Genomic DNA, 24,103 nt, shown 5'->3' on the forward strand with positions numbered 1-24,103 from the left:
TGCCTGCAGGTCGAGAGCTTTGGCTCCCTCAAAGATGGTGTGGGTGTGGGCAACAGCTACACTGGGGTGGGTAGGCCGTCCATGGCACAGGTCCACAATGGAGACGTGGGCGGGCACAGAGACAGGACGTCCGACGCCTGTTTTCCCAAACAGGAGAAGAGGGAGGTGGAGAACGGGATCCCCAGAGACCCTTCCTCCTGCCGGGCAGAGGACAGCTCCCATGGTCAGATCCTGAGCCCTTCCCAGGAGAACGGATTCCTGCCCAGCCGGGAAGAGCAGGACTCGGAGAAAGACAAGGAAGACAGCCTGACAACACCGCGCAAGAAAAGAGGGAGGCGGAAACTGGAGCGCCCAACGAAATGTGAGTTTTTGGCCTCCGCTTGCTCAGCTTCGCTATCTTTTGATCTGCTCTCTGCAGACCCAGGAGGAAAAGTCACATGGACATGACTTGTCCGAGAGGTTGAGTAATGAATTGCAAATCAGATTGAGTGGGTCTGCGCAGCTCCGCACACAGAGCATGACACTGACGCTGCCAGGATGAGTAACCCAGAGGCTAAAAGTGTTGCATTCATGCAGCTGCACAGCACTGGGAAGAAAGGCACTCGTAAATATTAGCTCTGCTTATACTGTATACTATACTATACTCTACTTATACTAATAATATCATACTCATTATACTCAATGTTTGACTGCTATATTTCACTTCCTCTCATTTCTTCTCAATGTCTTGGTGTGTTTCCCAAATGCTTTCACTATGCACCGCAAGTTGACATTTGAATGTGCAGCGCCATCATAGATATAATGAGTCTGTCAAAACCTTGTTAAGCACAGTATTGATCATTCAGAGTAGGTGTAGGTTATATGGAACGTTTGCATCTGGACTGTTACTGTAGCTAAAAGTATTGAAGTAGTGATTCATTTTGTGTAGATCTGAAACAAGCCGTTGATTAATTGATTAGTCAACTGACAGGAAATAGTATTTATGGGTAATGGATTGTCGGTCAGAAAAAATAATTAATAAGAAAATGTCACCTGGGGCTTTATTATGGGAATTTTTCTATAGACAAAATGATGAATAGAGACAATAAACATCAGATGAATCAGTTAGGAAAAAAATCATTAGTCTAATTATGTGAATTTTATCAGTAAAGGCCCAGTAACAGGAAAGACAGCAGCAGAAAGGTGGCATTACCTTTTCTAGTGCAAAATGCAGCAACATATTTGTTCGTCGAATAATTATCATAACTTAAATGACTTATGAAATAACTAGTAAGTAAAATTGGACTATTACATACAATGTAATAACTATCTTAAATGCGAACGGTCCACATTAAAATAAACTATTTTATGTTTTATGTTGATGAATTTTGGTCACACAACTGAGTCTGCACCAGCCACAGAGCAGAGGTGGATAAAATTAGCATTTAAAGGTGATATAAATCAGGGGGTATTGTTGGGAGAGAGTGGTGTTGACAGGTAGTTTTTAGTCCAAGATGGAGATTAACCATATCACTTAGCCCCCCCACACACTCCCCTGCTTTCCAGTCCTATCTCTCTCTCTCAGCCACGTGTCTCTGTGGCTCCTCTCTCGGCCGCAGAGACACCGGCTCTGACCTTGATGAGGAGTGCAGTAAATAAAGCCAGGGGAGGAGCGACTCGTCTCCTGGCAACAAGCCTCTGTTGGGAGCTGGCAGGTCTCTGTTGTGGCCGCCTCCCCGTCGGGGGCCCTGCCAGGTGGATGGCGTCGTGCCCAGAACTCTTTACAAACTGGGTCTGCACTCTGTATTCACCTGGTCAGTGCTTCTAGGATCTGTTACTCCCAAGCAGAAACCAGGGATAACCCTGTTTGCTTTACAAGACTTCTGAGCACTGGATCCAGATCCTGCTCAGCTTTAGTATGATACAGTGGTGAACACAGAGGGCATGACAAAAATCGATATCATAAATCTATATAATTTTTATTTCATCTGTGTATTCTCAGTTGTTGCACGCTGCTTTGTTTTGAACGAGGATGTAGAATTAAAGCAATGTGAGGCAGGGGAATGTGACAGGACCATGTTTTAATTTTTTAGTTACAAAAGCTGTTTCAGGGTCACTCCTCCAGTAATAATGAGAATCACTCAGCCCGTGAAAACACGTACAAAGTCTTTCTTTTTTTTTTTTTTGGAAATAACCCTGACAACATCATCAGGCTTTACGAAACAAACAGGGTTAAACACAACGATGCTTTGGGTTGCATTACAGGAAGAATAGGAAAAAAGATTTTTAGAGCTAAATCGATAATCAGAACTAAACGTATCTCGCTTCAATTTTGACCGTTATTTTTTTTTCTAATTTATCTGTTTTCAGTCCCCAAACCGTATGAAAGTGCAACATTAAATCACCATCTTGCAATAGAATCACACCAGCCAGACGCCCCTCAATATGTTGATGTTCTGACCCATGAGTAGTCAGTAGTCATGACGGACGACACCCATATTTGAACTTGACATCATTGACTGTGTCTTGCATGGTTGTGAGGCTACCACGGTGCCAGAATCTGTCCAAATGCACATAAACAGCTGCTAGAGTTCCTAAAACCACCTCTGTGGTGGTTCCTGCTACAGTAGATGACTCCAGGAGCATATTTTACCGTGATGACACACACAGGCTGACAAGGGGAAAACAATACAGGCCACACACTCACTCACAGTCACGGTTGGTAACAAGTATCAGATCTTTTGTGGAAAAAGCCCCTTTACAGTTTCCACAGACAATAGACAGACAGACAGACAGCAGGCAGGCAACAAAAAACAGCAGACTGAGGTCAACTGAAAGAGGAACCAAGTAGTTAGCAGGAGCAGCGTTAGCCACAAAGTCAAAGAAAAGAACATGTGTGAACATGGCACAGCAAGGACAGCTAGTTGTTTGCAGGCTGCACACACACAAGTTTTACTGTTTGTCACAGTTTGTGAGTAGTATTTGACGCCTATGACACACTGATGCAACATTTGTAGGATTTCTTTCAATCGCGATGTCAAAATCATTTGGGGGAATGAGAAAGTAAGAAGCAAACTGTGAAAATTGTAGGTTTTGTACAAAGGACATTTAGAACAGGCAACTGTGGCGCAAAAAAAGCAGCACAAGTCTGCACGTGCATGGCCACACAAACGTTTAATTCAGATTACATCAGCAAAAAGTGTCCACAGTACCCAGTGCCCAGAATTTAATGGCTAAGTGCTGCACTTGCATGATGTATAGATTTCCCTCTCTGTGAGGTACTAAACATCAAACCAGACTGGCACTGAAGATAAACATGCGAGGAGAAATTAATGCCGTAACTGGACAAGTTTGGATAAAGGGAGTGTTGATGTACATTCATCTGAGAGAGGAGAGTCCTTGGTGGGGGGCAGTGTGGTGGATCGATAGTCAGCTAAACAGGGTTTCTGTTATCCATCTGGAGGGCACAGGAAGGATTTGAGCTCCGGCTGGAGTGGAACTGAGCTCTAGCAATACGAGAGCTGGAACCCGCTCAAACTGGCAAGGTATACTCTCTGTGGGCAACATTAGCCAGCTCCCCTCACAAACCCAATGACCTTGGCAGTCCGCGCCGCCTCACCGATTTGTTATATAGTCACTTATTCCCGATGAGGACGACGAGACCAGGAGAGAGTGATGGAAAAAAAGAGCAAGGGGTTTGGGGGTGGGGGTGGGGGGAGGAACAGGGGGCTCAGCTACACATGGAACCAACTTGAAGAGGCTGCTAAGAGAGCAGACTATTGTTTGGACAGGTCTGTAGGGTACTTCACTGACAAGCCAGTGTTGGCCGTGCAGAAAACATGCCATCAAAAGTTGTCCTTAGCCTCTCAGGGCTCAAGTGTTACGATAGTGTCTGGGCTTCGACTAAGCAGATAGTCATGTTTACTCAGGCTGTGCCATCATGCTAATTTAGGGCACAGCTGCTTGAATGATGTGTGTATACTCCAGTCGTGTCATATCACCTTGCCTGGTCGCTTTTAGAAACACTTGCTTACATTCAAATTAATCATTGTTAAAGTAATACCAGAGGTGTTGGTTTGAGCTTCTGTGATGAAGCTGATTTTGGCTTCCTCATCTGTTTTTCTGCTGCTGCGGGTGAAAAAGTTTTCATGAATCATGCTTCAGTTGGGTGATATCCATGCTCCCTGGCTAACCCCTCACTGCTCTGCTGAACACAGGCAAACAATGCTGTTTAAGAATGAATAACATGCCCTTGTTGTTGTAGACCTCCAGATCTTAAATCATGGCCAAGTTAATGGGAAATCCCAACTGCAGCTTTTATTCTGTTAAAGACATTTTTATTAGACTGTGGTTTCAGTGCACGTTTCACCAAATGTTTTCTGTGCTATTTTGGATCATCTTTGCCCTGGTGCTGCACCTCTCTATTATGGTTTTGCAACTTCCTCTGTGTTGGGCATTTTCTTTCCTGTGCAAAACACTCCCTTCTGAGAAAAGTTCCAATAGTGTGATGAGTTCTGACTCATCATGATAAATCAATGCCGGATGAAACCTGTAGATATTTCATGTAATTAAAGGTTACATGACTTGTTATTGAGCATGCTCAGATACAAGTTCTGCCTGCAACATTTTGTGTAAGTTAAAATATAAAAGCGTAAGCAACAGTATAAAGTAGTTGACAAAATATGCCAAAGTTCACGGTTGTGTTTGAGATCACTTATCCATGTTTTAAAGCACTTTAAATGTCTTTAAGTGCTCTTAAATATAACAAAAAGTTTTAGATTTTCTGGGCAAAGGCCATATGCTGATGAAGATCAGCTACTAAACAGACTGTGAGGTGAGATCATTTTATCAGCGGCTGTTTCCAAGGTCAAGTTGAACCTTTAAACTCAAAGTGCAAGTACCTGAAAACTGTACTTAGGGTACTTAAGTAAATGAATTACTTTTCAGCACTGTACTTAAAATAGGACATTTGAGAAGTGGTACAACACACAACCTTTTTTTTTTTTTTAAGCCTCTGTCGCCTTTTTCTGTTCAAAATAACACAGACAAATAGCAGCTTCTACATTGTCCACCTCTACATAACTCAACAGCAGCAAGAAGAGATTCATGTTGTGATGCAGTCGGGGCTTTGGAGATTGGCAGGGGGGTTGTATACCGCCCCAGAGTCACAGAAGTGAAGCAGCACGTTGTTGCCTTTACGGCTCAGTGTCAGCGGCGTGGGAGGGGTCATGCTAATAGCAACCAGCTGTGTGTCTCATTTAGAGGGGATATAAGGTCAGAAGTGTGACACTTGCCAAAATAAACGTGGCCCCTCTCCACACTCATCATAACCTGGGCAGCCGATCCAAACCCTCTGGGTTGCATCAAACCTTCTTATGGCACCTGAGCGCACAAGCTACGGTGATCCCAGAACCACTTTGAGCATGCATAAGGAGTTTTCCAGAGCCAGTATCTCTCAGCAGATTTATTCATTTGACTTGACAAATATATCGTTAATGGGATGATATGGAGGGCGAGTTTAACAATCTGGATTAATAAATGTGTCACATGGTTTATTGATGAATGAGAAGCCACTTAAGTTTAACACAGATGCAGGGATAACCGATGTGGCCAATTTCCACTCTCCTGTAAATGATTCAGGCCATCCATTGTGTCGCTGTCCTCTTTCTAGATGTGGAGCACAAGGAGGAGGATGGGGGTGATGCAGTCAAGACCGAGGTAAGATTTCTGCTCTGTTTGTGTCTTTGTTCTCTTGCTGATGTAACTCATGAGGTGTCTTTCACACTTGCCAAGTCTGTAGCTTCCTTTTTGGGGCTGAGTTATCTTTCCTGTCACAAACTGTGAATCCTCTGCTTGCCAGCATGATAGATGGTAGTGGTGCAGGTTGAACAAAAGCAGAAGTGCTTTTCTTGACTTTTTGGAGTAGAAATACCAAATAGAAGATATCATCATACTGGTATGTTGTCAAAACGTCAGTCCACCCAGTGTTGTTATAGCAATGTCTTTCTCTTGTCTTATTACTTTTTCTCTATTGCAGGACAGATTGTATGTTTGATGAGTGGAGGTTTACATGTTGTTTTGCATGACTGTAGCTGAGTAGGAATTATTTATCATTTTGGAAAATACACTCAGGATTTATAGGTAAATATGAATCTACTGCCAACAGCCAGTTAGCTTAGCATAAAGACTGGCGACAGGGGAAATTCTGGTGTCATAAACCGCCTTTAAGGAAAACTTTGAAATACTGGAAATACTGTAAGCTGATTTACTTTGTTGCAGAGAGTTGGATGAGAAGATTGATACCAATCTCATAAATATCTGTTAAATATTAAGCTGGAGTCTATTAGCTAAGCTTAACATAGAGTGTGGAAACAAGAGGAACAACTAGCCTGACTATCCAACAATAACAAAATCCTCCTACAAGCACCTCTTAATCTGAATATGTTATTTCTCGCTTGGTTAATCTGCACAATCTGTTTTATAGTTCAATGTTTTAAGAGGGCTTTTGTGTCGGACTGTTTCTTGGCTGGGACCAGTGACTTGCTGGCGTTACACTTCAGATTTATATAAAATAAACAAATGAGATATAACATGTTAATTAGTGAGCTTTAAAGGTGCTGGTAGATGGATTTTGTTTGCTTTGGACACAGCCAGGCTAGCTGTTTCTCAGTGCTCGCAGTCTTTATGCTAAGCTAAGCTAACTGGCTGCTGGTTCCTGTTTTATATATATTTTGCATACATACATTAGAATAGCATCGATCTTCTTCTTCTTCATCTAGCTCTCTGCAAGAAAGCAAACACATGTTTCCCAAAATGTTGAAGGATTCCTGTACACAAAGAAGATATGTTTTAATGAGTGAGATTTAGTGGTGCTGCCAGGTGGATTGTGCTATCTTAAGACGGAGCCATGCTAGCTGTTTCCAACTGTATTCAGCCTTTATGCTAAGCTAACCTAATCAGCTGCTGGCTCCAGGTTCATATTGAACAGACAGATACAAGAGTGGTATTGATCTTTTCATCCAACTCTTGGCAGGACAGTGAATTGATGTGAAGTGAGAAAATGAAGAGTGTTTCTCAAAATATCAAACTAATGCTTTCAGTTTATTTCTGTGTACCATTAAACCTTTTGCCTCCTGCTCTCCCACAAATGTATGGTGAAAGCTTGCACTAAAAGTAAACTGTATCTGCACCATTGCCAGGCTAGAAGCTTGGTATAAGTCGCCGATCTCCAAGGTCCAGAAAAACTGATTAGTTCTCTTGCCTTTGGACTTGTGAAAGAAATGGTACCTAATGGTGTATAGATTTGAAATATCAAATACACTTGGGAGCTCCTTGTATCAGTTAGGTGCTGGTGACCTTTAGATTGTTGCCAGGGAGTTGTGATTAGACACTGTGGCATCACTTCTAGCTGCCTGACAAATCACAAGCTGACCGCACTAAACGGCACACAAACATGAGTCATCATCTTTTAGAAGTAGACGATCCCATCGCCTAAACCACAAATTACTCACTTGTTAACTAGAGTCTGGCTCACAGGCTCGAGTCACAGATTGGATGCAAAGATTTCCTAAAATCTGAATGAGTGAAACTCTAAATGGAAGATCAAAAACAAGTAGCTAACTTTTTTTTTTTTTTTTAACACCTTAAACAGGGAGGTCGAGGCAGGCTGCGAGGGGGAGTTGGTTGGGAGATCAGCCTTCGTCAGAGGCCCATGCCCAGAATAACCTTCCAGGCTGGTGACCCTTATTACATTAGCAAGCGGACCAGAGAGGAGTGGCTGGCCAAGTGGAAGATGGAGGTGAGTACCCCAGCCACCATAGTGAGCAGGGCGAGTGACAGGCATGGACTAAAGCTGCCAGGGTCAAAGATAGGGCTCGTGGTGTATTCACAGCCAAGTGTATTTGATGGGTCATTTGATATCTCATGAAGGTACCATTTATTTCAGTGGATTTCCAGGGCCATTGGCTCAGTCGGCTCCTGCGTATCCTGGCTTTGTTCTTGTCTATTGTATTAGCAGAGGGAGAATCACATGCAGCTGTGGTGAACACATCTGTTTGATGCCTTGACATGATTCATGCTTCCTGGATGAAAATGTTGCCGTAAATTTAGATTTTTATAATTCTGAGTGCTTTTGATGTCTTGAAGTTGAGGTGAAATGATTCTAGATTAAAGGGTCAGTTCACCCAAATGCCCAATAGAAACCATTTTTACCTTTAGTTGATATTTGACAGTGCAGAGAGTCAGGCATTTTGGGGGGGGGGGTCAGCTTGAGTCAAACTGGGGACATTGCAGTTATTAACCATTCACACCTTAACCATTAGGCCACCAGGGGCACGCCATATTTTCCCTTTTAACCCGAATGGTAGTGAGTTATTAGCCTAAACAGATTTTTAGCAACAAAACCAGTCATGCATTTTTTTTTCTTTTTTTTTTTTACAGTTTGAGTTACAGATCCATTAGTTTGAAACAAAACATGAGTGAGGCGTTCATAATTTTTAGAGAGGATTTTACTGCTCTGGAAAGTCATCATGACAGCCGTAATTTTTTCTTTTATCATGGTAATTATGATAATAGGAACCACGGAGGTACAGCGTTCACATTGTGGGTTAGGGTAAGCAGTAAGTAAGTAATCGACCAGGAATGTGTATCAAAGTTGTCCAGTGCAGCATGTTGCTGGATAACGCATCCTATGTGACAAAAGTTGAGCCGGGTTCAGCTTTTTTTGCCAGGTGACCTGGCATTTTTTTGGCTGGCTCCCTTTGCATTGACACCCCAACTGCGTCAACGGAGTGGCCACATTCAAATGAATGAGGGGGAACCTTTGTCCGACAGGATTTAAGTCGGATGAAACGCGGCTTTTGCTGGTAACATTTTATTTGCACAATTTCTTTGATGGAAAATTTCCATCAAAGAGATTTCCTTGTAAATGTAGAGCAATAACAAACTGTTTAAAGTTTATTACTGAGAACAGTAGTTGACTAAATAATCTCACCACAAATTCCTTTTATAGCCCTTCTAGAGCTTTTGATTGTTTCTCATGGGCTTCCTCAGCAGATGGAGATTACCAAGTTGCTATGGAATTGTAGATGCCCAGTTTTCCATTTTTCTGAGCATATTAAGGACTTGTTGTCCATGATATCTTAACGTGAGATTGTAAGTGTATTCTTGACCTTGGAAACAGCAGTTGACAAAACAATCTCTTCACCACAAAGACCAATTAGTAATGGTTTTGGAGCTTTTCGGTCGTATCGCTTGATCTTCAGATCCAATGTTGTGGTGAGATTGGTTTGCTGGTAATACACAGGTATTTTTACTGGATGCAGAAGGATCACTCAGCCCTGCTTCTTTAGCAAATGTGACAACTTATCCGAGCTCTGATTTCTTTTGTGGAACATTAATCCAGCGTGAATTTAATCTCTATAAATGTGAAGTTCCCCACATTGCTCATTATTTAGTCATGTTAAATGTGACTTTTGCTAGCAATGTGATGTAGTACAACCTCATCTGTTACATAATGAGGAGTCTCTGTAGTATCAACATGGGGTCGTCCATTTCTTCTACCTCCCTGCCCCCCTCTGCTCTGCTCTGCTCTGGAGAAGGCTCGGGGAGCGGCCGTAAAAATGTCTCCAGGGAGGAAATATTGCCAAATTAGCAGGACATGCCGGAGTCCCACAAGTGAAATGTCGTAAAATACGAGGCAAGTAGGCAGTTTACATTTTCCAAACAGAGGTGGATTTTCTTTAACAAGTGGCTCCACTGGGCTGAGATTTAAGGGGATTTGCAAGATGCAAATTGTGACTGTGCCTGTTTTTTCCCCCTTTTCTCATCTGGTGCACTGCAAGCTTTGATCTAATTTGCACAAAGACTTTGTCTTGGCATCAAAGCCCTTTTTCCTGAGGAGTAATGTGATGCATAGCCTCCAGTTTTGCTTCTACTCCCGCCACAGAGCATTTTTCTGTTGCATGCTCCTGCAACAGGGAGGACATGGTGGCTGAAAGGGTTACTGCCATCTTGCACTTTCTCCAGGATCTCTCTTTTTTTTTTTTCATGTGCCTTGTGTTACAGTGGACTTCTCCGTCTCTCCCTCTCTGTTTCCCTCCCCTATTCTTCTCCTGACCCCTCCCCCAGCTATGGAAATGAACTCTGTGCTATGGATATGAGGGTGAAGATGAGGTTTGCAGCAAATTTCCAGCCCTGCTTGCAAGACAGCCTCTTGGCTCGCTGCCAACATTTTGCAAGTCCTCTCTATCCAACCAGAATTCCTGTCGGCAATCACCTGACCCTGAATTCCCAGACAAAGAAATGTTCATGCTTTCTTTTTTTAAGCGATCTCTTCTACCCCGAGAGTGGGGGTGAAAAAAACTGAAGCCCCACACTGGATTATGAGGGTTGCGCGCTGGCGTGTATGGGTATGTGCACTGCATTGTTTGTTTGATAACACAGGGGGATAGTGTGCATGTCTGATTAGCCTGCTTATAGCGAGGGGAATATGCTGACTTCAGGTATTTCCACGAGAGTTGTTGTGGACCATCTGCTCTGCACAGCTTAAAGGGAAACCGTCTCTTTAAAAAAAGGAAGAGTGAGCAGGCTTTAGCCGTGTTTGGGAAAAAGTTGCTTGCATGAAAAAAGTTTTTCCCGTGGGGTGAATATGCATTGAAACTATTTCCTGTTTCATAGCAGTGCCTAGAAATGTCAGATTAACATCATTCTTTTAGGTCAAATACATGTACTTTAAAAATGTTGCTGTTGTTTTTTCAGAGCCAGCATGATTTTTTACCTTACATAACATTAAAGTGGGAAAAAGGTGAAGTTGTTGTGTAGGCCTCACAGCCATTTCCTTCCTATCACTGTGCACTTTGTTCTGTTTGACTCACGACATAGATTTACTACGAGAACAGTAATTTGATAACTTGAAAAGATTTTAAAGAGCTTTGGAGTAAAGCGAGCAGCCTCCTCAGGGGAGGGGGGCTTTTTTTTTTTTAACTCCACTTGTGGATTCATGGGGAATTCTGTTTATGTATTCATAGCTGACTCTGTAATATTCCTAATTATCTCTTAAAAGGACGCAATACAATGAGAACCAGATGGCCTCTTTTAGTGTGACCCCCCAAGGCCACTCGTGAAATACACTGCCTTTGTAGGGATCTGTGCTAAAACATCAGGCTAATGAATGCAGTAGCCACATCGCTGCACAACAGAACCTGCCACTGGTGCGTTTTCAGACAATATTTCCACTTCAGAATCAGCCATTTGTTTTTTTATTTTGTTTTTTTTCTTGATCTGATGCATCTCGACTTAACTACACCTGTCGCTGCTTAAGGGAAGTTTTTGCTATTTGTACGTGGCCTTGCTCAGCAGATAAGCTCAGGAGGTCTTTGCACTGAAGACATATCTCACTGTATAATCCATCAAACAATTACAAAAAGCAGACCCCGCTGTGTCTCTCCTGCCTGTTGCGCATGAAAGACTGCTGCATTCAAAGGTCAAACTCTTTTGTGTTGCTTCAAAGGCTCGCTGTCACGTTGTGTGAGGAAGTAATGTTCAGTGACAGTTTATTTCATCTAACTTCTTACTTTTAATCAAAGTTTGCAGAGTGCTTGTTTGTTTGGATTTGGTGGCACCTTTAACGTCTTTTTCTTTGATAGGAATTTTTTTTTTTAGGATTGTTGTCTTTGTCCCTGTATTACATGCAAGCTTTCAGGGCATATGTACTGTGATGTTTCATCTCAGCAACCACACTTTTGACTCTTTGACCCTTCGAGACTAAGAAATCTTCCTCGTAAAGTTAACAACCTTATAATAGACAGTTGTTGTCTTATAAATAACCAAAGCCACGCAGTAAACGTGACCTTTTTCTTAACAAGTGCAGCCCAGATTGAATCCTAAGGTATGATCTGCACACCCCTGAGACCAATATGTCTTCTCTTTTTTTCTGCCTCCCCGTGCACTCTGTCACCCCTTGAGCCCTCAGGGTATCATGCTGCATGGCCTCTAAGTCAGATTATCCCTTATTGTGCACCCAACATGTCTCCACACTCTGCCAGCAGCCTGTAGAGCTTCTGTTTTCACTATGTCCATAACAAAATCCACAATTACTGTAAGTACAGTAACTGAAGTTTGGTTTTTCCATTGCTTGCATATATAACCTATTTTTTTCCAAGGGGAAAAAAAGAGTAGTTGTTTTTCAATGTGAGGTTGTTTAAACACATTTCCTCCTCTGTGTTTATAGATCTACAGTATGTCTGCTGTCATTTTTGGCATTTGTCTTCGGCACGGCGTGACAGCAGATATAAGTGGTGGTATTTCTGAGCTGTCAGTGACGGGCAGGCGTGCGTAAATGATAAAGACCGCATTGTGTCTCTGCTACCTCCTTTCCTATTTTCCCCTTTAGACTCGGAGGGCCTGTCTTGCTGGTGGAGCTGCACACACACTGTGAGGCCCCCAAAAGGGGGCATTTACAACTGGGAAGAAGTCCAGAGACAAATATCTGGTTCTTATAGCCACTGTACTTTCTCTCCTCCCCCCACTGGCATTTTCAGCGTCACTTTCTCATTGGCTCTGAGGAGAAGGAACCCTGGAGACAGTCTGACCCTAAACACAGCAAAATGAGCACAGTAACAGTAGCTCAGCTGCTTTATTGGCGTTTACAGATCTCCCAGTATACCTGTGATTACTAGTCGCCAGAGATGAAGAAGCTGGACTAAATTCATAAAATCATTTCACCTACTCATTTATTTCTGACTGCACCAGTGACTACTCTCCTCACTTTCCAATATGATTATAGATTGTTTCTCCCCATACACACAACACATTCAGCCGTTTAATTGACATTTGTTAGTTTTTGCAGTTTACCATCTGGAACCACACATCCAAGCAGAGCTGTCGAACACTAACTCCAGTGTGCTTGTGCTGGAGCCAAGAGGCCTAACGCATATGGCCAAGGGCTTTGAACCATCCATCCAGCACTACAGTACAGATATTTATAAACCACAGCAGAGCCTCTTGATTGAGGAGCACATGTTTCTACTCTTCTGCGCAGATACCCCTCCCCACGCCATCTAGGCACCACCTCCCCTTAAAGGCGCTATTGTTTACGAGTCACACTGGGAGAGAGGACGGAGGATTGTACTATACACTCTCTTCGTCTCTCTCTTACTTCCCTTTTTTCTCCTCTTCCCACACACTCAGTCCAGCTCTGGACATTTACAGTGTGTGTGAGACCTGAGAACCTGAGAAAACGACTTGAGGAAAGTAAGCACAGCTGTGCAGCACTGCTCTCACGTGGAGCCTATAGTATGACTAACACGTGTTTACATATGGGACTGCAGATGTATATTCTGTGTGTGTGTGTGTGTGTGTGTATGTAAAAGAGAAAGAGTGAGAGAAGGAGAAGAAAGTTAGCATGTGAGTCCTACCGTGTGTGTGTTTGAGAGAAAGAGATCAGAATGAGTGCAGCTGTTGGGGATTTACTGTGAGAGGCTTAAGTCCCGGCTGCGTCTCGTCCTCTCTGATCGACCTAGCGGTTCAGTGTCAGGTACCACAAACCCAGTGAACTCTCCACTGCAGCTATGGACACTATAGAGTTACTGTATACACTGCTGTTGATGAATGGGCCTTACAGGCGGAGATAAAGACGTGTTTACAAAGGCGTTCAGACTCCCATTCTGCACGTATACAGCAGAGATGACGTGCACTACTTGTTTTGTTCAGCTAAATGGTTAAAAACAGTCTCCACTTATACTGTGGCTGACAGTAATGCAGTTTTATTGACAGCCCTGCATGGACATTGCCATCGCAGGATAAATGCAGTTCAGTCACTGGTGTGATGCACTGTTCTTTTTTTACGATAATTTTAGCCTTATTTGATAGTCAGCAGTAGAGCGGCAGACAGGAAACATGGGGAGAGAAGAGAAGGGGTGTGACATGCAAAAAAAGGTCCCCAGCCTGAATCAAAGCACGGACGTTGCGGTTGTGTGACAGGCGCTGTAACCATTCGGCTACCAACGCGCTCCATATAGCACAAGTTTTTACTTAAAGCTGCACTACTCAGTATGTTTATATAAACAATGGGTCAGGGTGACTGTGTGTAATGTGAAATCGGTCATTGGAAGTGATGAACTCACAGATTTATCATCTGCAGTGACCCTCAGCTGTATGATGCGTTTCAGTATCTTTCAGCTCATTGTTTTTTGGTTTAACAGCCCAATGACTTTACTGTTCTGGTTCAGTCTCACTTCTCTCATGAGTATTTCTAGCAGCAGTGAACTGTTTTCACCAAATAGCTCTAATAAACCAACTGTAGGGGTGCCTGCCCAGCACCCAACAGAAGAAAGACAAAGGCTACTAAATATAGTGGAGCATTTAGTAGCTAAAGAGCAGGTTTTTCCCTCAGAGGAGAGCAAAACTGAAAGTGAATATTGGACTTGTGTTTTCCAAGTGGCCAGAAACACAACCCAAACAAATGTTAAGGTTCCTCCATGTCTGTTCAGTGTATAAATAAGTTACAGTTTGTTAACACATTTGCCATAACAACTTGATAAGGTGATAATTTATCAGTGTTGCTCTTCTGCCCCAAAGTGGTCGAAAAATATAAAAGAACAGCGTGACAATTTGCTAAATACACTTGTTTATTGTCTTACCACCAGTCACATGAGAGGCTGGTATCAGTTTAATCTCTGTGTGTCCTCTACAAATAAATTTCAGAACGTGTTTAGCCTAGCAAACGGATGCTTGCAGGGCTGGTTAACAAACCTCAACATGTTTGGGTACCATACCACAGAGTAGCAAGCGTTCAGTCTGCACTGAATCTGTTTGTTAGCTTCTCTCTTTCTTAGACACATTTTCTGATGTATTTTCATAAGTATTTTCTTCGACAATGTCTTTATATTTATTAGAAAAGTAACATATCCTGCTGGATCAAAACTCAGTCTCTATACTCAGTTTTAGACTCAGTGATTGCACACATCATGCGAAAAGCCCTGTCTTTACCTCTGCTGTCACTCGACTGTGTTTCAGGCAGAGAAAAAGGCCAAACTGATGTCAGCGATGAACGCGATGAAGGATCACGAGGAGAATGAAACGGAGACCCAGAAAGAAGAGGTCTCAATAATAAAGCACCCGCAGCCTTCAAAGCAGCAGCAGCCGCAGCTGCAGCAGCCTCAGTCGCACACCCAGTGTCAGTCTCAGCCTCAGTATCAACAGCAATCACAGCCGTCGCTGCAATCACAGCAACAGCAACAGCTACAACAACAGCAGCAACATCAGCAGCCGCCTCAGCAGCAGCAGCAGCCTACTGACCCAGCTTCGCCCACTGTGGCCACGACCCCCGAGCCTGTCGCCATCGTAGGTGGAGACAAGGCGTGCCCCAAGTCTGCAGACACTGAGCCCGAGTATGAGGTAAGATCATTTTGGACTTGATTTGCACTGATTAATATCTGGTTGTAAGCCCCTTTAGGATTTTACAGCAAAGATCTCAGATTCAGTTTAAAGCCAGGGTTAATCCTTGTGGATCAAGTAGCCGTTCATGTTTTGAGAAATTATTCACCTGGGGTCTCATACAACTGTCAGAGAATACAAAGATGCCAAATATTTCACTTTGAATTCTGGGGAAATGTTTATATGATGCAGAGGACATCTGCAGCACAATTACATCTGGTGTAGTTTAATGTAATACTGCTGCATGAAAACCTGGTGTCTTGTAGTTGGTTTGTGTATTTTCCCCCAGTAGCTTCAAGCATACAGTATAAAAAATATATACTTAATAATACTAAAATATATAGACATTTATGTCTCTAAATATGTAAATGGATGTCACTTGAGTAAACTTAAAATTTTCTAATTTATGCACTCGGCACTGAGTTTGGGATTTTCCTGAAACAATTAGTCGCTTAACTGACTAGTCGGTCTACACAAAATGAATCAGGGAATATTTTGATAAGCAATTTATTATTAAGTCTTTTTTTTTCTCCCTTCCTGAGTATGTGCTGAGAATATGTGATAATAAGAGTTAAATATTGGGTTTTGGACTGTTGATGGAAAAAACAAGTTTGAAGATTTAACTTAGAGTTTTGGGGAATTAGACCTAAACGATTAAGTGATTAATCAAGAAAAAAATTGGGTGATTAATAGAATATGAAAATCATTGTTAGTTGCGACTCTTATTTATATTATAAGTAATCACCTTTAATTATTGTTATTATATAATATTTATTTTGTTATGTTATTGTTTATGTAAGTTTTTAATCTAACCCCATCCCAAAAATAAAAAAAAAACTGAGACAGACGGTGTTTAAAAAGGTTTAACAACTATGGCCAGAAGTGAATACAGAGCGGATGATTTGTCTTTTATTTTGGCTGCAGGACGGTCGTGGTTTTGGCATTGGTGAGCTGGTTTGGGGGAAGCTGCGAGGGTTCTCGTGGTGGCCAGGCCGCATCGTATCCTGGTGGATGACGGGACGGAGCAGAGCTGCTGAGGGAACCAGATGGGTCATGTGGTTCGGAGATGGAAAATTCTCAGTGGTGAGTATTTAAAGCCAACATTAATATTACTGTGAGGTGATTTTTTCATGAGGAATTAAGCAAAACAGCCCTCCATTTAGAGTGACAACCACACACTTTATAATAACTTTTTTTTTCTTTTATTTGTTCAACCTATTTCTCATCAACTCTTTTCCACTATAAACATAATAGTCATTAATCCTTTCATACTTTCTAGCTAATAACAATATTAATGCCTATTAATGACTACATTTTCTGTGTATATTTCCAGGTCTGTGTAGAGAAACTCATGCCTTTAAGTTCCTTTAACAATGCCTTTCACCAACCAACTTACAACAAGCAGCCCATGTACAAGAAAGCCATCTATGAAGTGCTACAGGTGAGTGTAAATTCAAAACCTTGTTTTCAGTTTTAATCAATCTCTAGTCCCATTTCATCATGAAAATGAACTGGTCGATAGCATTGTATAGTTGTTTACACTTCTTTAAATGACTAGATAAAAGGAATGTGCTTATCCTGAAGATTGAGACCACTCTTATGTTTGTGCACTGAAGATTTAGCTAGAGTTGGGGACGATTAGCTTAACATAAAGACTGGAAGCAGAACAACTAGCCTGGCTCTTTCCAAAGTTCAAAAATATGCCTACCACCAATATGGCTGAAGCTCACTACTTAACATGTTGCTTCTTTCATGTTTAATCCGCAAACAGTAATAGACCACAAAATGGTGGTTTTATTGGGACCTGGGTGATGGAATTATTTCTTCTTATTTAATTCTCTGCAAAGAAATCATAAGTCCCTTCCCTGAGCATCTAGAGGCCTCTAATGAACATGGGACACACTTTCCTGCAATTAGTATAATTAGCAAAAGCTGTTCTCTCCGTGTACAATACTCAGTGTAACATGGAAACAAAATTATGTTCCTTGAATGCTACGCTTTACACAAAACAAGTACAAAGACTAGTTAAGTGCAAGTTCAGTTAATTAATGAAACGTGCCATCGAACATTCAACAACATGCCTTGTTTCATTAAAATAATCAAATGCTCTGATGGTTACAAAAGGATCCTCTTTTAGGGATAGTATGCACAGTCGCTGCGTCCTAGTTGAAACACTGATCACACTGAATCAGTCGATGATCCTCTCTATAGATAAACTGAGGGTCAACCAAGTCATAAATGTTTTTAATGTATTCATAGGTGGCTAGCAGCCGGGCAGGCAAAGCCTTCATGGCCTGCCCTGACAGTGATGAGACAGAAACCTCCAAATCAGTGGAAATGCTGAACAAGCAGATGATTGACTGGGCTATGACAGGATTTCAACCCACTGGACCCAAGGCCTTAGAGCCACCAGAGGGTAAGAGGAAGTCAATATTATGAAGCTCTAACTTTTGACCTTGTGTTTCAGTTTGACAGCAGCTGGGAGGGTGAAAACCTCCGATGTGTATCACCACTTCATCCAAAAATTTCTCTAGTTAATCGTGTCATTTAATAATTGATCATGCTGCCTGTAATATTAATTTTCTGATATGCTGTGCACCCCAGAGGAGCGTAACCCATACAAAGAGGTTTACCCTGAGATGTGGGTGGAGCCAGAAGCAGCAGCCTACACGCCTCCTCCAGCCAAAAAGCCACGCAAAAGCACAGCAGAGAAACCCAAGGTCAAGGACATCATTGATGAGAGGACACGGGGTAAGGTGCCTCATTTATTAGGTTAAATAGGTGTCATGAACTCTATATTCCTTCCCTTGGGGAGGACTCAGCAGAGTTGTACATCAGAGTAAGTGGTCGGAGAAGAAGCGTATGGACAAAAGCTCCATTAGAGTGACAGTTTTAAGATGAAAGTGAATGATGTGACCAGGCAAAAAGGCTCAGACTATTGTTCCAAAGACAATGAACAGATGTTTGTTTGGGTTTATTCCCAAATGTGCTTAATCAGTATTACTGTAAGATGTTTTGGCAATGAGTTACTTATCAGTACTGCGTATTACTTGAGTAGTAGTACCTGATACAGTAAGAGCACTGGCATCAGTTTTAGTGTAGACTATAATTAGAAAAGCTATTGTTAAAATCTGGAGTTATGAAAGTGTTTAAGTTAAATGCTTTAAAAGTTTCTGAATCATTTGGTGCTTAACAACCTCTTATGTTATTTCCCAGTTATGTACTACTGCTAACAATCTTAGTCCTAATTCATACTCATAAACATCTTATTATTTATTCAACTTTGGCCCTAATCTGAACTGAACTAAGATCTTTTAGCTGAAAATATACTGATGAAGGATTTAACTGAACTTTCAGCTGTACTGATAATAATGTTCTGTTGTTCGAACACAAAAAATGCCAGTCACAATGGATTGAATGCAAGACTGATGACAGAAGTTTTTTTGTAATATTCTCTCTCATAATAATAGCGCCTCCTAGAATTTGGTGTACCACAGGGCTCAGTTTTAGGGTCTCTCATTTTTCAAATACATAAATAATATGTCAAATGTTTATAAATTGACATCTAATATTATATTTGCTTATTACATGAGCATCTTTTACTGGCATAGAAACATTTGCAAATTTTGGTTATTGTGAAAAATAAAAAAATTAATTAAAATATATAATAAAACATTACAATTGTATTTAAGTAGTTTTGGGTTTACACCGATGAGGGCATTAAAATTATTTATAATTATGTTGTTTCTGAGATGATATGTTATCACCCATGATATGTTAAAAGAAAGTTCTTTCTTTCTTTTTTGATCTGTTGGAGTAAATAAACAAAAAAAAAAAACAAACTAAAAAATTTTGATCTATTGACCTGACAAATACAATGTTAAATGTAGATTGCGTTAACCTACATTTCTCATGATTCTCACCTTGTTTTGTATTTTCAGAGCGGCTCGTTTATGAAGTGAGACAAAAGTGCCGCAGCATAGAGGGTGAGTGATGTGTCCTCCGTGTGCTCTAGCTTGCAGCAGCACTGGGGGGCCTCTCAAGGGATGAACACCTAGACGCGTTACACTTGGCCTTGTTGTTGACAAGCAAGGCAGCAGAAATGTATGTGTCTATGTTAATAAAACGATAAAAGAAGTACAAAAGAACAAGTAACATTTCCATGATTTCTGCTGCCTTGCTGGCTCCCTTGTGTGTTTTCTCCAAACATACCAGTTAAGCTCATTAGATCTAGACCCGCGTCACAGCTGTTCAAATAATTCATTGAAGTGTGTAGCAGCAGAGTGTTCACACCTCTCTGACCTCCACCTGTTAAACACTGACATACGGCACTTCTCTTTCTACAGACATCTGTATCTCCTGTGGAAGTCTGAATGTTAGCCGTGAGCACCCGCTGTTTGCTGGAGGAATGTGCCAGAGCTGTAAGGTAAGCTGTGATTGAGGTCATAAAAGTCTTGAGATTCTACTCCCACAACTGTATCATAAAAAAAAAAAAATCAAAAAAATCACTGCTCCTTTCAAAGCTAATAATAAACTGAATATATTCCAAAAGGCGCCTGATGTGACCCCATAAAATTTAGTTTTTTAAATATGACAAACTGCTCCCTGACTTTCAACCACTTTTTTTTTTTTACAGAACTGCTTCTTAGAATGTGCATATCAATATGATGACGATGGTTACCAGTCATACTGCACTATCTGCTGCGGAGGACGAGAGGTGCTCATGTGCGGAAACAACAACTGTTGTCGGTGAGGTTTCTGCTGGGTTCTACTGTGTTATGGGGGTAATGTAAATCATCACAGTCTGTGTTACGGTGAAGTTGTATTTTAAAGCACTACACTTGTAGCATCACATAGTAAATTTAGTATAATGTACATTTCCACAGCACTAATTCCATCAGTACAACAACACAACCAAACTCACCACTCTGCTTACCCCCGGGTCTTTTTTTTTTAAACGGAAAAAAATGTTTTCATATGCTAATTAACAACAAACAAAACTCAGCACTTCTTGAAGTTTGTTCACATTAAAAAGGACTGCCTATAATGGGAGCTTTCAGTGTGAAAATGTGTTGAGTTTCATTCACGGCTGCACAGTAAGATCGTCTGGGGGAAAAAAGGCTAAGTGGAACACCTGATGTAACTCTTGCTGTACTGATGAAGTTTGGGCTGTGGAAATGGACTAAATACCGCATTTATCAAGACAACAGGGAAAAAGGAAGTTTTGAGTTTGCATGAACTGGGGAAAGAGAAAGTAAAGAAAATAAATATTGGCAGCAAGTAAAGTCGTATATACTGCACAGAAGCAGGAGACCTGGTCCACAATAAAAAGAAAAGAAAACCCATCACAGAAGGTTTTTGTCCATGTTCAAAATCTAAACATGCACTGTGCGTAGATTTAACTGTATTACTGCATTTATCAAAGCTGGAACTTATTTGTGGAGGCTGTAAACATTTCCAGCATAATAACTGAAAAGGCACATTTTGATTTATTGAGGTATTTAAATCATGAGTCAAAGGGATTACTGAACCAAAATTTCCATCCAGGACTAACATAAGTTTAACCCACTTCTATTTTGCACAAATGATCCTTCACAAGTTTCTCTTTGTGGAGTCTTATAGTATAATATATGATAATATTACAATACTTCCAGAAATTCTTCTTTAGCCTTTGGAACAGATTGTTCAAATGAATCTCCATAGGACATAAATACTCCATCTTTCTATGTATCAGTAGTTTGTCTGTCACTGATAGCAGGATTGTGCCATCATTGCACAAACTAAGCACACAATAGAGGCTTTGTCGTGATGTCACAAAGCTCATAGCTGTGATGTCAGACACCACCGTGGGAGGTTCACTGTAGAAGCGACTGATCACAAATATTGTATAAAGTGCGGTTGTGTGTCAGTTGAATAGACCAGCTATAAATAAATAATCTCATAAAGTATCCTCACAGTCAGAAGATGATTTAAAGTCTAGAAAATACCACTGAAAACAGATTGAGCCTTGTCAGATACACGTTGGATGGACCAATCGGTAAATAATGGTTTGCTGTGTGTTAAGATGATGGCATTTGACATTTGGATGACATTTTGATGATAACTCGGTGCCTCTCAAAACTCCCAGAACTCATTTAATACCATTGAAGCTAGGCCCTTTAGGTATAAAGCAAAGACTGATCCTGCAACTCTGTGACCTCTGATTGATTTAGAAACTAACTTCAGTAAAAGAGTACTGTCAGTCATTTATTGCTCAGCCTACATTAAAGGATAAGCCTGGAGATATCAGCTTTTGTTACTATCAACGAATCCCATTAAGAGATGAAAACACACAGTGCAACAATGCAGATAAATCTTTAAAATAAGAAGTCACGAATAAACACACTTACATTTTTCAACAAATCCCCTAAAACAGCTGGACGCTGTAGTTTTTAGCAAAGTGAATAGTGCTTTTGTTTGGAGCTATTTTCAGCTGTGTATTAAGACACGTTTGTTGTGCTAGTGAGTATTTACAGCAACAAGATGGTGTACGTGAGTTCACCTCAAAATAAACAAGTGTGTGTGTGTTCACTGTAGTGAATAGTGAATAGTTTTTGACCACAGGAGGAGCTCTGTGCAACACAGGAATAAGATATATCAGGCTCGTGTCAGTAAGATCACTGCAACACTTTTTTTTAGTATGTAATGGGAAATTTTAAACATGTATTATATGTATTTATTGACATGTCTCAAACAAATTTATCCGAGGGTGTTGCCAGATCACAATGAGTGAAGCGAAGCGTTCTTTATAAGGTAGATTTGTTTTGAAACTGTGACCGTACAAACACTATAAACCATAGTTTCTACTAGATGCTAGTAGGATTTATCACTCATTGTAGTAATGATTTTCCTCGGCCTGTGTTCAGGTGTTTCTGTGTGGAGTGCGTCGACCTCCTTGTTGGTCAAGGCGCCGCCCACGCTGCCATCAAAGAGGACCCGTGGAACTGCTACATGTGCGGTCAGAAGGGCGTGTTTGGTCTGTTGGAGCGTCGCACTGACTGGCCCAGCCGTCTCCAGCACTTCTTTGCAAATAATCACGACCAAGATTTTGTGAGTAACCTTTAGGCGATAGAACTAAAGATAGAACTGTCTCACTGAGGAGTGTTTTTCCTCCGTGTTTCTCATTTTCTCCCCCTCCCCCTCTCTCTCTCTCGGTGTTGTATTTCAGGATGCACCAAAGCTTTACCCCCCAGTCATGGTGGAGAAGAGGAAGCCCATTCGTGTCCTGTCGCTATTTGACGGCATAGCAACAGGTTAGACGAGAACCCCCCAATATTGATACAAATGTTCCATGAGTATCAGTTTACACCGTATCCCCCTTTTTCTGTATTAAACGCAACATTTTCATTATCGTTTTGGTCACACTAAAATGAAAAAAATTAGTTAGACTAATTAGAAAAATGTGTTTATCATTAGTACTTTCATGTCATGATTATACCGTTATTGGACAATAAACATCAAATGAATGCATTCCAGTAGTAGCGTTGCTGACTATCAATAACACCATTATAGTCATTGTAAGAGTTTCATCACTCAATACATGACTGGTATCAAAGCATTACATTGGTGGGGAGAGTGATATGAGCATGTTGCAGATACTGTATTGTAAATGGAGGATTTGAATGGTCACTTTCGTTATTATTCAGTGTTTTTCTTTTCGTTAGAGACAACTACAGAGCGTCACATCAGTCTGAGTGGACGCTTTTTTTTTAATCATGCCCAGTTCATTGGTTTTGGGTTTGTCGTTTTGGGTTTTCTGTCTTCTGAACTTTTACCCCTGTCCTGCGCAGGGCTGCTGGTGCTGAAAGAACTTGGCATCCAGGTAGATCGCTACATAGCCTCTGAAGTGTGTGAAGACTCCATCACTGTGGGTATTGTCCGGCATCAGGGTCGCATCATGTATGTTGGCGATGTGAGGAACGTCACACGCAAACATGTGAGTCTAATGCTTTTTTTTTTTTTTTTTTTTTTCTATGTGTGCATGGTCTTTTTCAGTTGCTTCACACTGATAAGAGTTGTCTTTTATAACAGCAGTATTGTTCTGTTGCCCTTTGAAGCTGGACTGACCTGAAGAATAGCTGAAACTTATAAAGATCAGTCAAACTGCAACTGTTTTAACAGGCACCGTTTTTTTTTTTTTTTTAAGCCTTAAATGTGGGGGGATGAGCACATGTTGAACAACTGAGCACATTATAGTGACTAAGTGCATAGAGAGAAATACACTGGGTGGTGGTTGGCTATGATTAAAGATGTGTCACTGGGCGACCAAAGAAATACTACAAAAACATGAACTCTTCCTGTCCCAGAAAGACATATTCATCACAAAGAGTTCTCCTTGCTAAGTGTATCTACATGTACTGTATACTGGAGGATGATAAGCAGGGCATTTTTTTTTTTACATTCAAATCATTTCTAATATATTTGAACCACGCAAAAGACTCCATCCTCTGTCTCAGAGGAACACTACTGGTGTCCCACCCACTGTATAAGTGAGGCTTATACACCAACTGGCTGTCAATCAACCTCTTTGAAGCCTTAGAGATCAGTGACATCGTTTGATTTGACTAAACCTTGAGCAGCAGTTACTGTGAGTATATCTTTGTTGTTGCACTTTAGTTACGAGGCAACTCTAAACTCATTGACCTCACAG

The 24,103-nt window shown here is 41.2% G+C and overlaps 1 protein-coding gene across 5 annotated transcripts in view; it reads left to right on the top strand.

The window, feature by feature from the left end:
* The window catches only part of dnmt3ab (DNA (cytosine-5-)-methyltransferase 3 alpha b), a 42,230-nt gene that overhangs the window by 9,660 nt on the left and 8,467 nt on the right, over positions 1 to 24,103 (top strand). For 3 of the 5 annotated variants that reach the window (XM_023430756.2, XM_023430758.2, XM_023430757.2), the window contains exons 4-17: positions 10 to 361; positions 5,651 to 5,697; positions 7,631 to 7,777; positions 14,995 to 15,375; positions 16,339 to 16,497; positions 16,748 to 16,855; positions 17,674 to 17,830; positions 18,019 to 18,165; positions 19,356 to 19,400; positions 19,761 to 19,840; positions 20,051 to 20,163; positions 22,320 to 22,503; positions 22,622 to 22,706; positions 23,244 to 23,389. In XM_023430756.2, the coding sequence (XP_023286524.1) occupies positions 10 to 361; positions 5,651 to 5,697; positions 7,631 to 7,777; positions 14,995 to 15,375; positions 16,339 to 16,497; positions 16,748 to 16,855; positions 17,674 to 17,830; positions 18,019 to 18,165; positions 19,356 to 19,400; positions 19,761 to 19,840; positions 20,051 to 20,163; positions 22,320 to 22,503; positions 22,622 to 22,706; positions 23,244 to 23,389 (2,151 nt within the window). The remainder of the gene's footprint in view (positions 1 to 9; positions 362 to 5,650; positions 5,698 to 7,630; positions 7,778 to 14,994; positions 15,376 to 16,338; positions 16,498 to 16,747; positions 16,856 to 17,673; positions 17,831 to 18,018; positions 18,166 to 19,355; positions 19,401 to 19,760; positions 19,841 to 20,050; positions 20,164 to 22,319; positions 22,504 to 22,621; positions 22,707 to 23,243; positions 23,390 to 24,103) is intronic. The other 2 variants (XM_023430759.2, XM_087169731.1) reach the window with 1 other exon arrangement.

The sequence above is a fragment of the Seriola lalandi genome, unplaced genomic scaffold, assembly GCF_002814215.2.
Source record: "Seriola lalandi dorsalis isolate HSWRI2012SDOR001 ecotype SW California unplaced genomic scaffold, Sedor1 jcf7180002054911, whole genome shotgun sequence".
Lineage (NCBI taxonomy): Eukaryota > Metazoa > Chordata > Actinopteri > Carangiformes > Carangidae > Seriola > Seriola lalandi.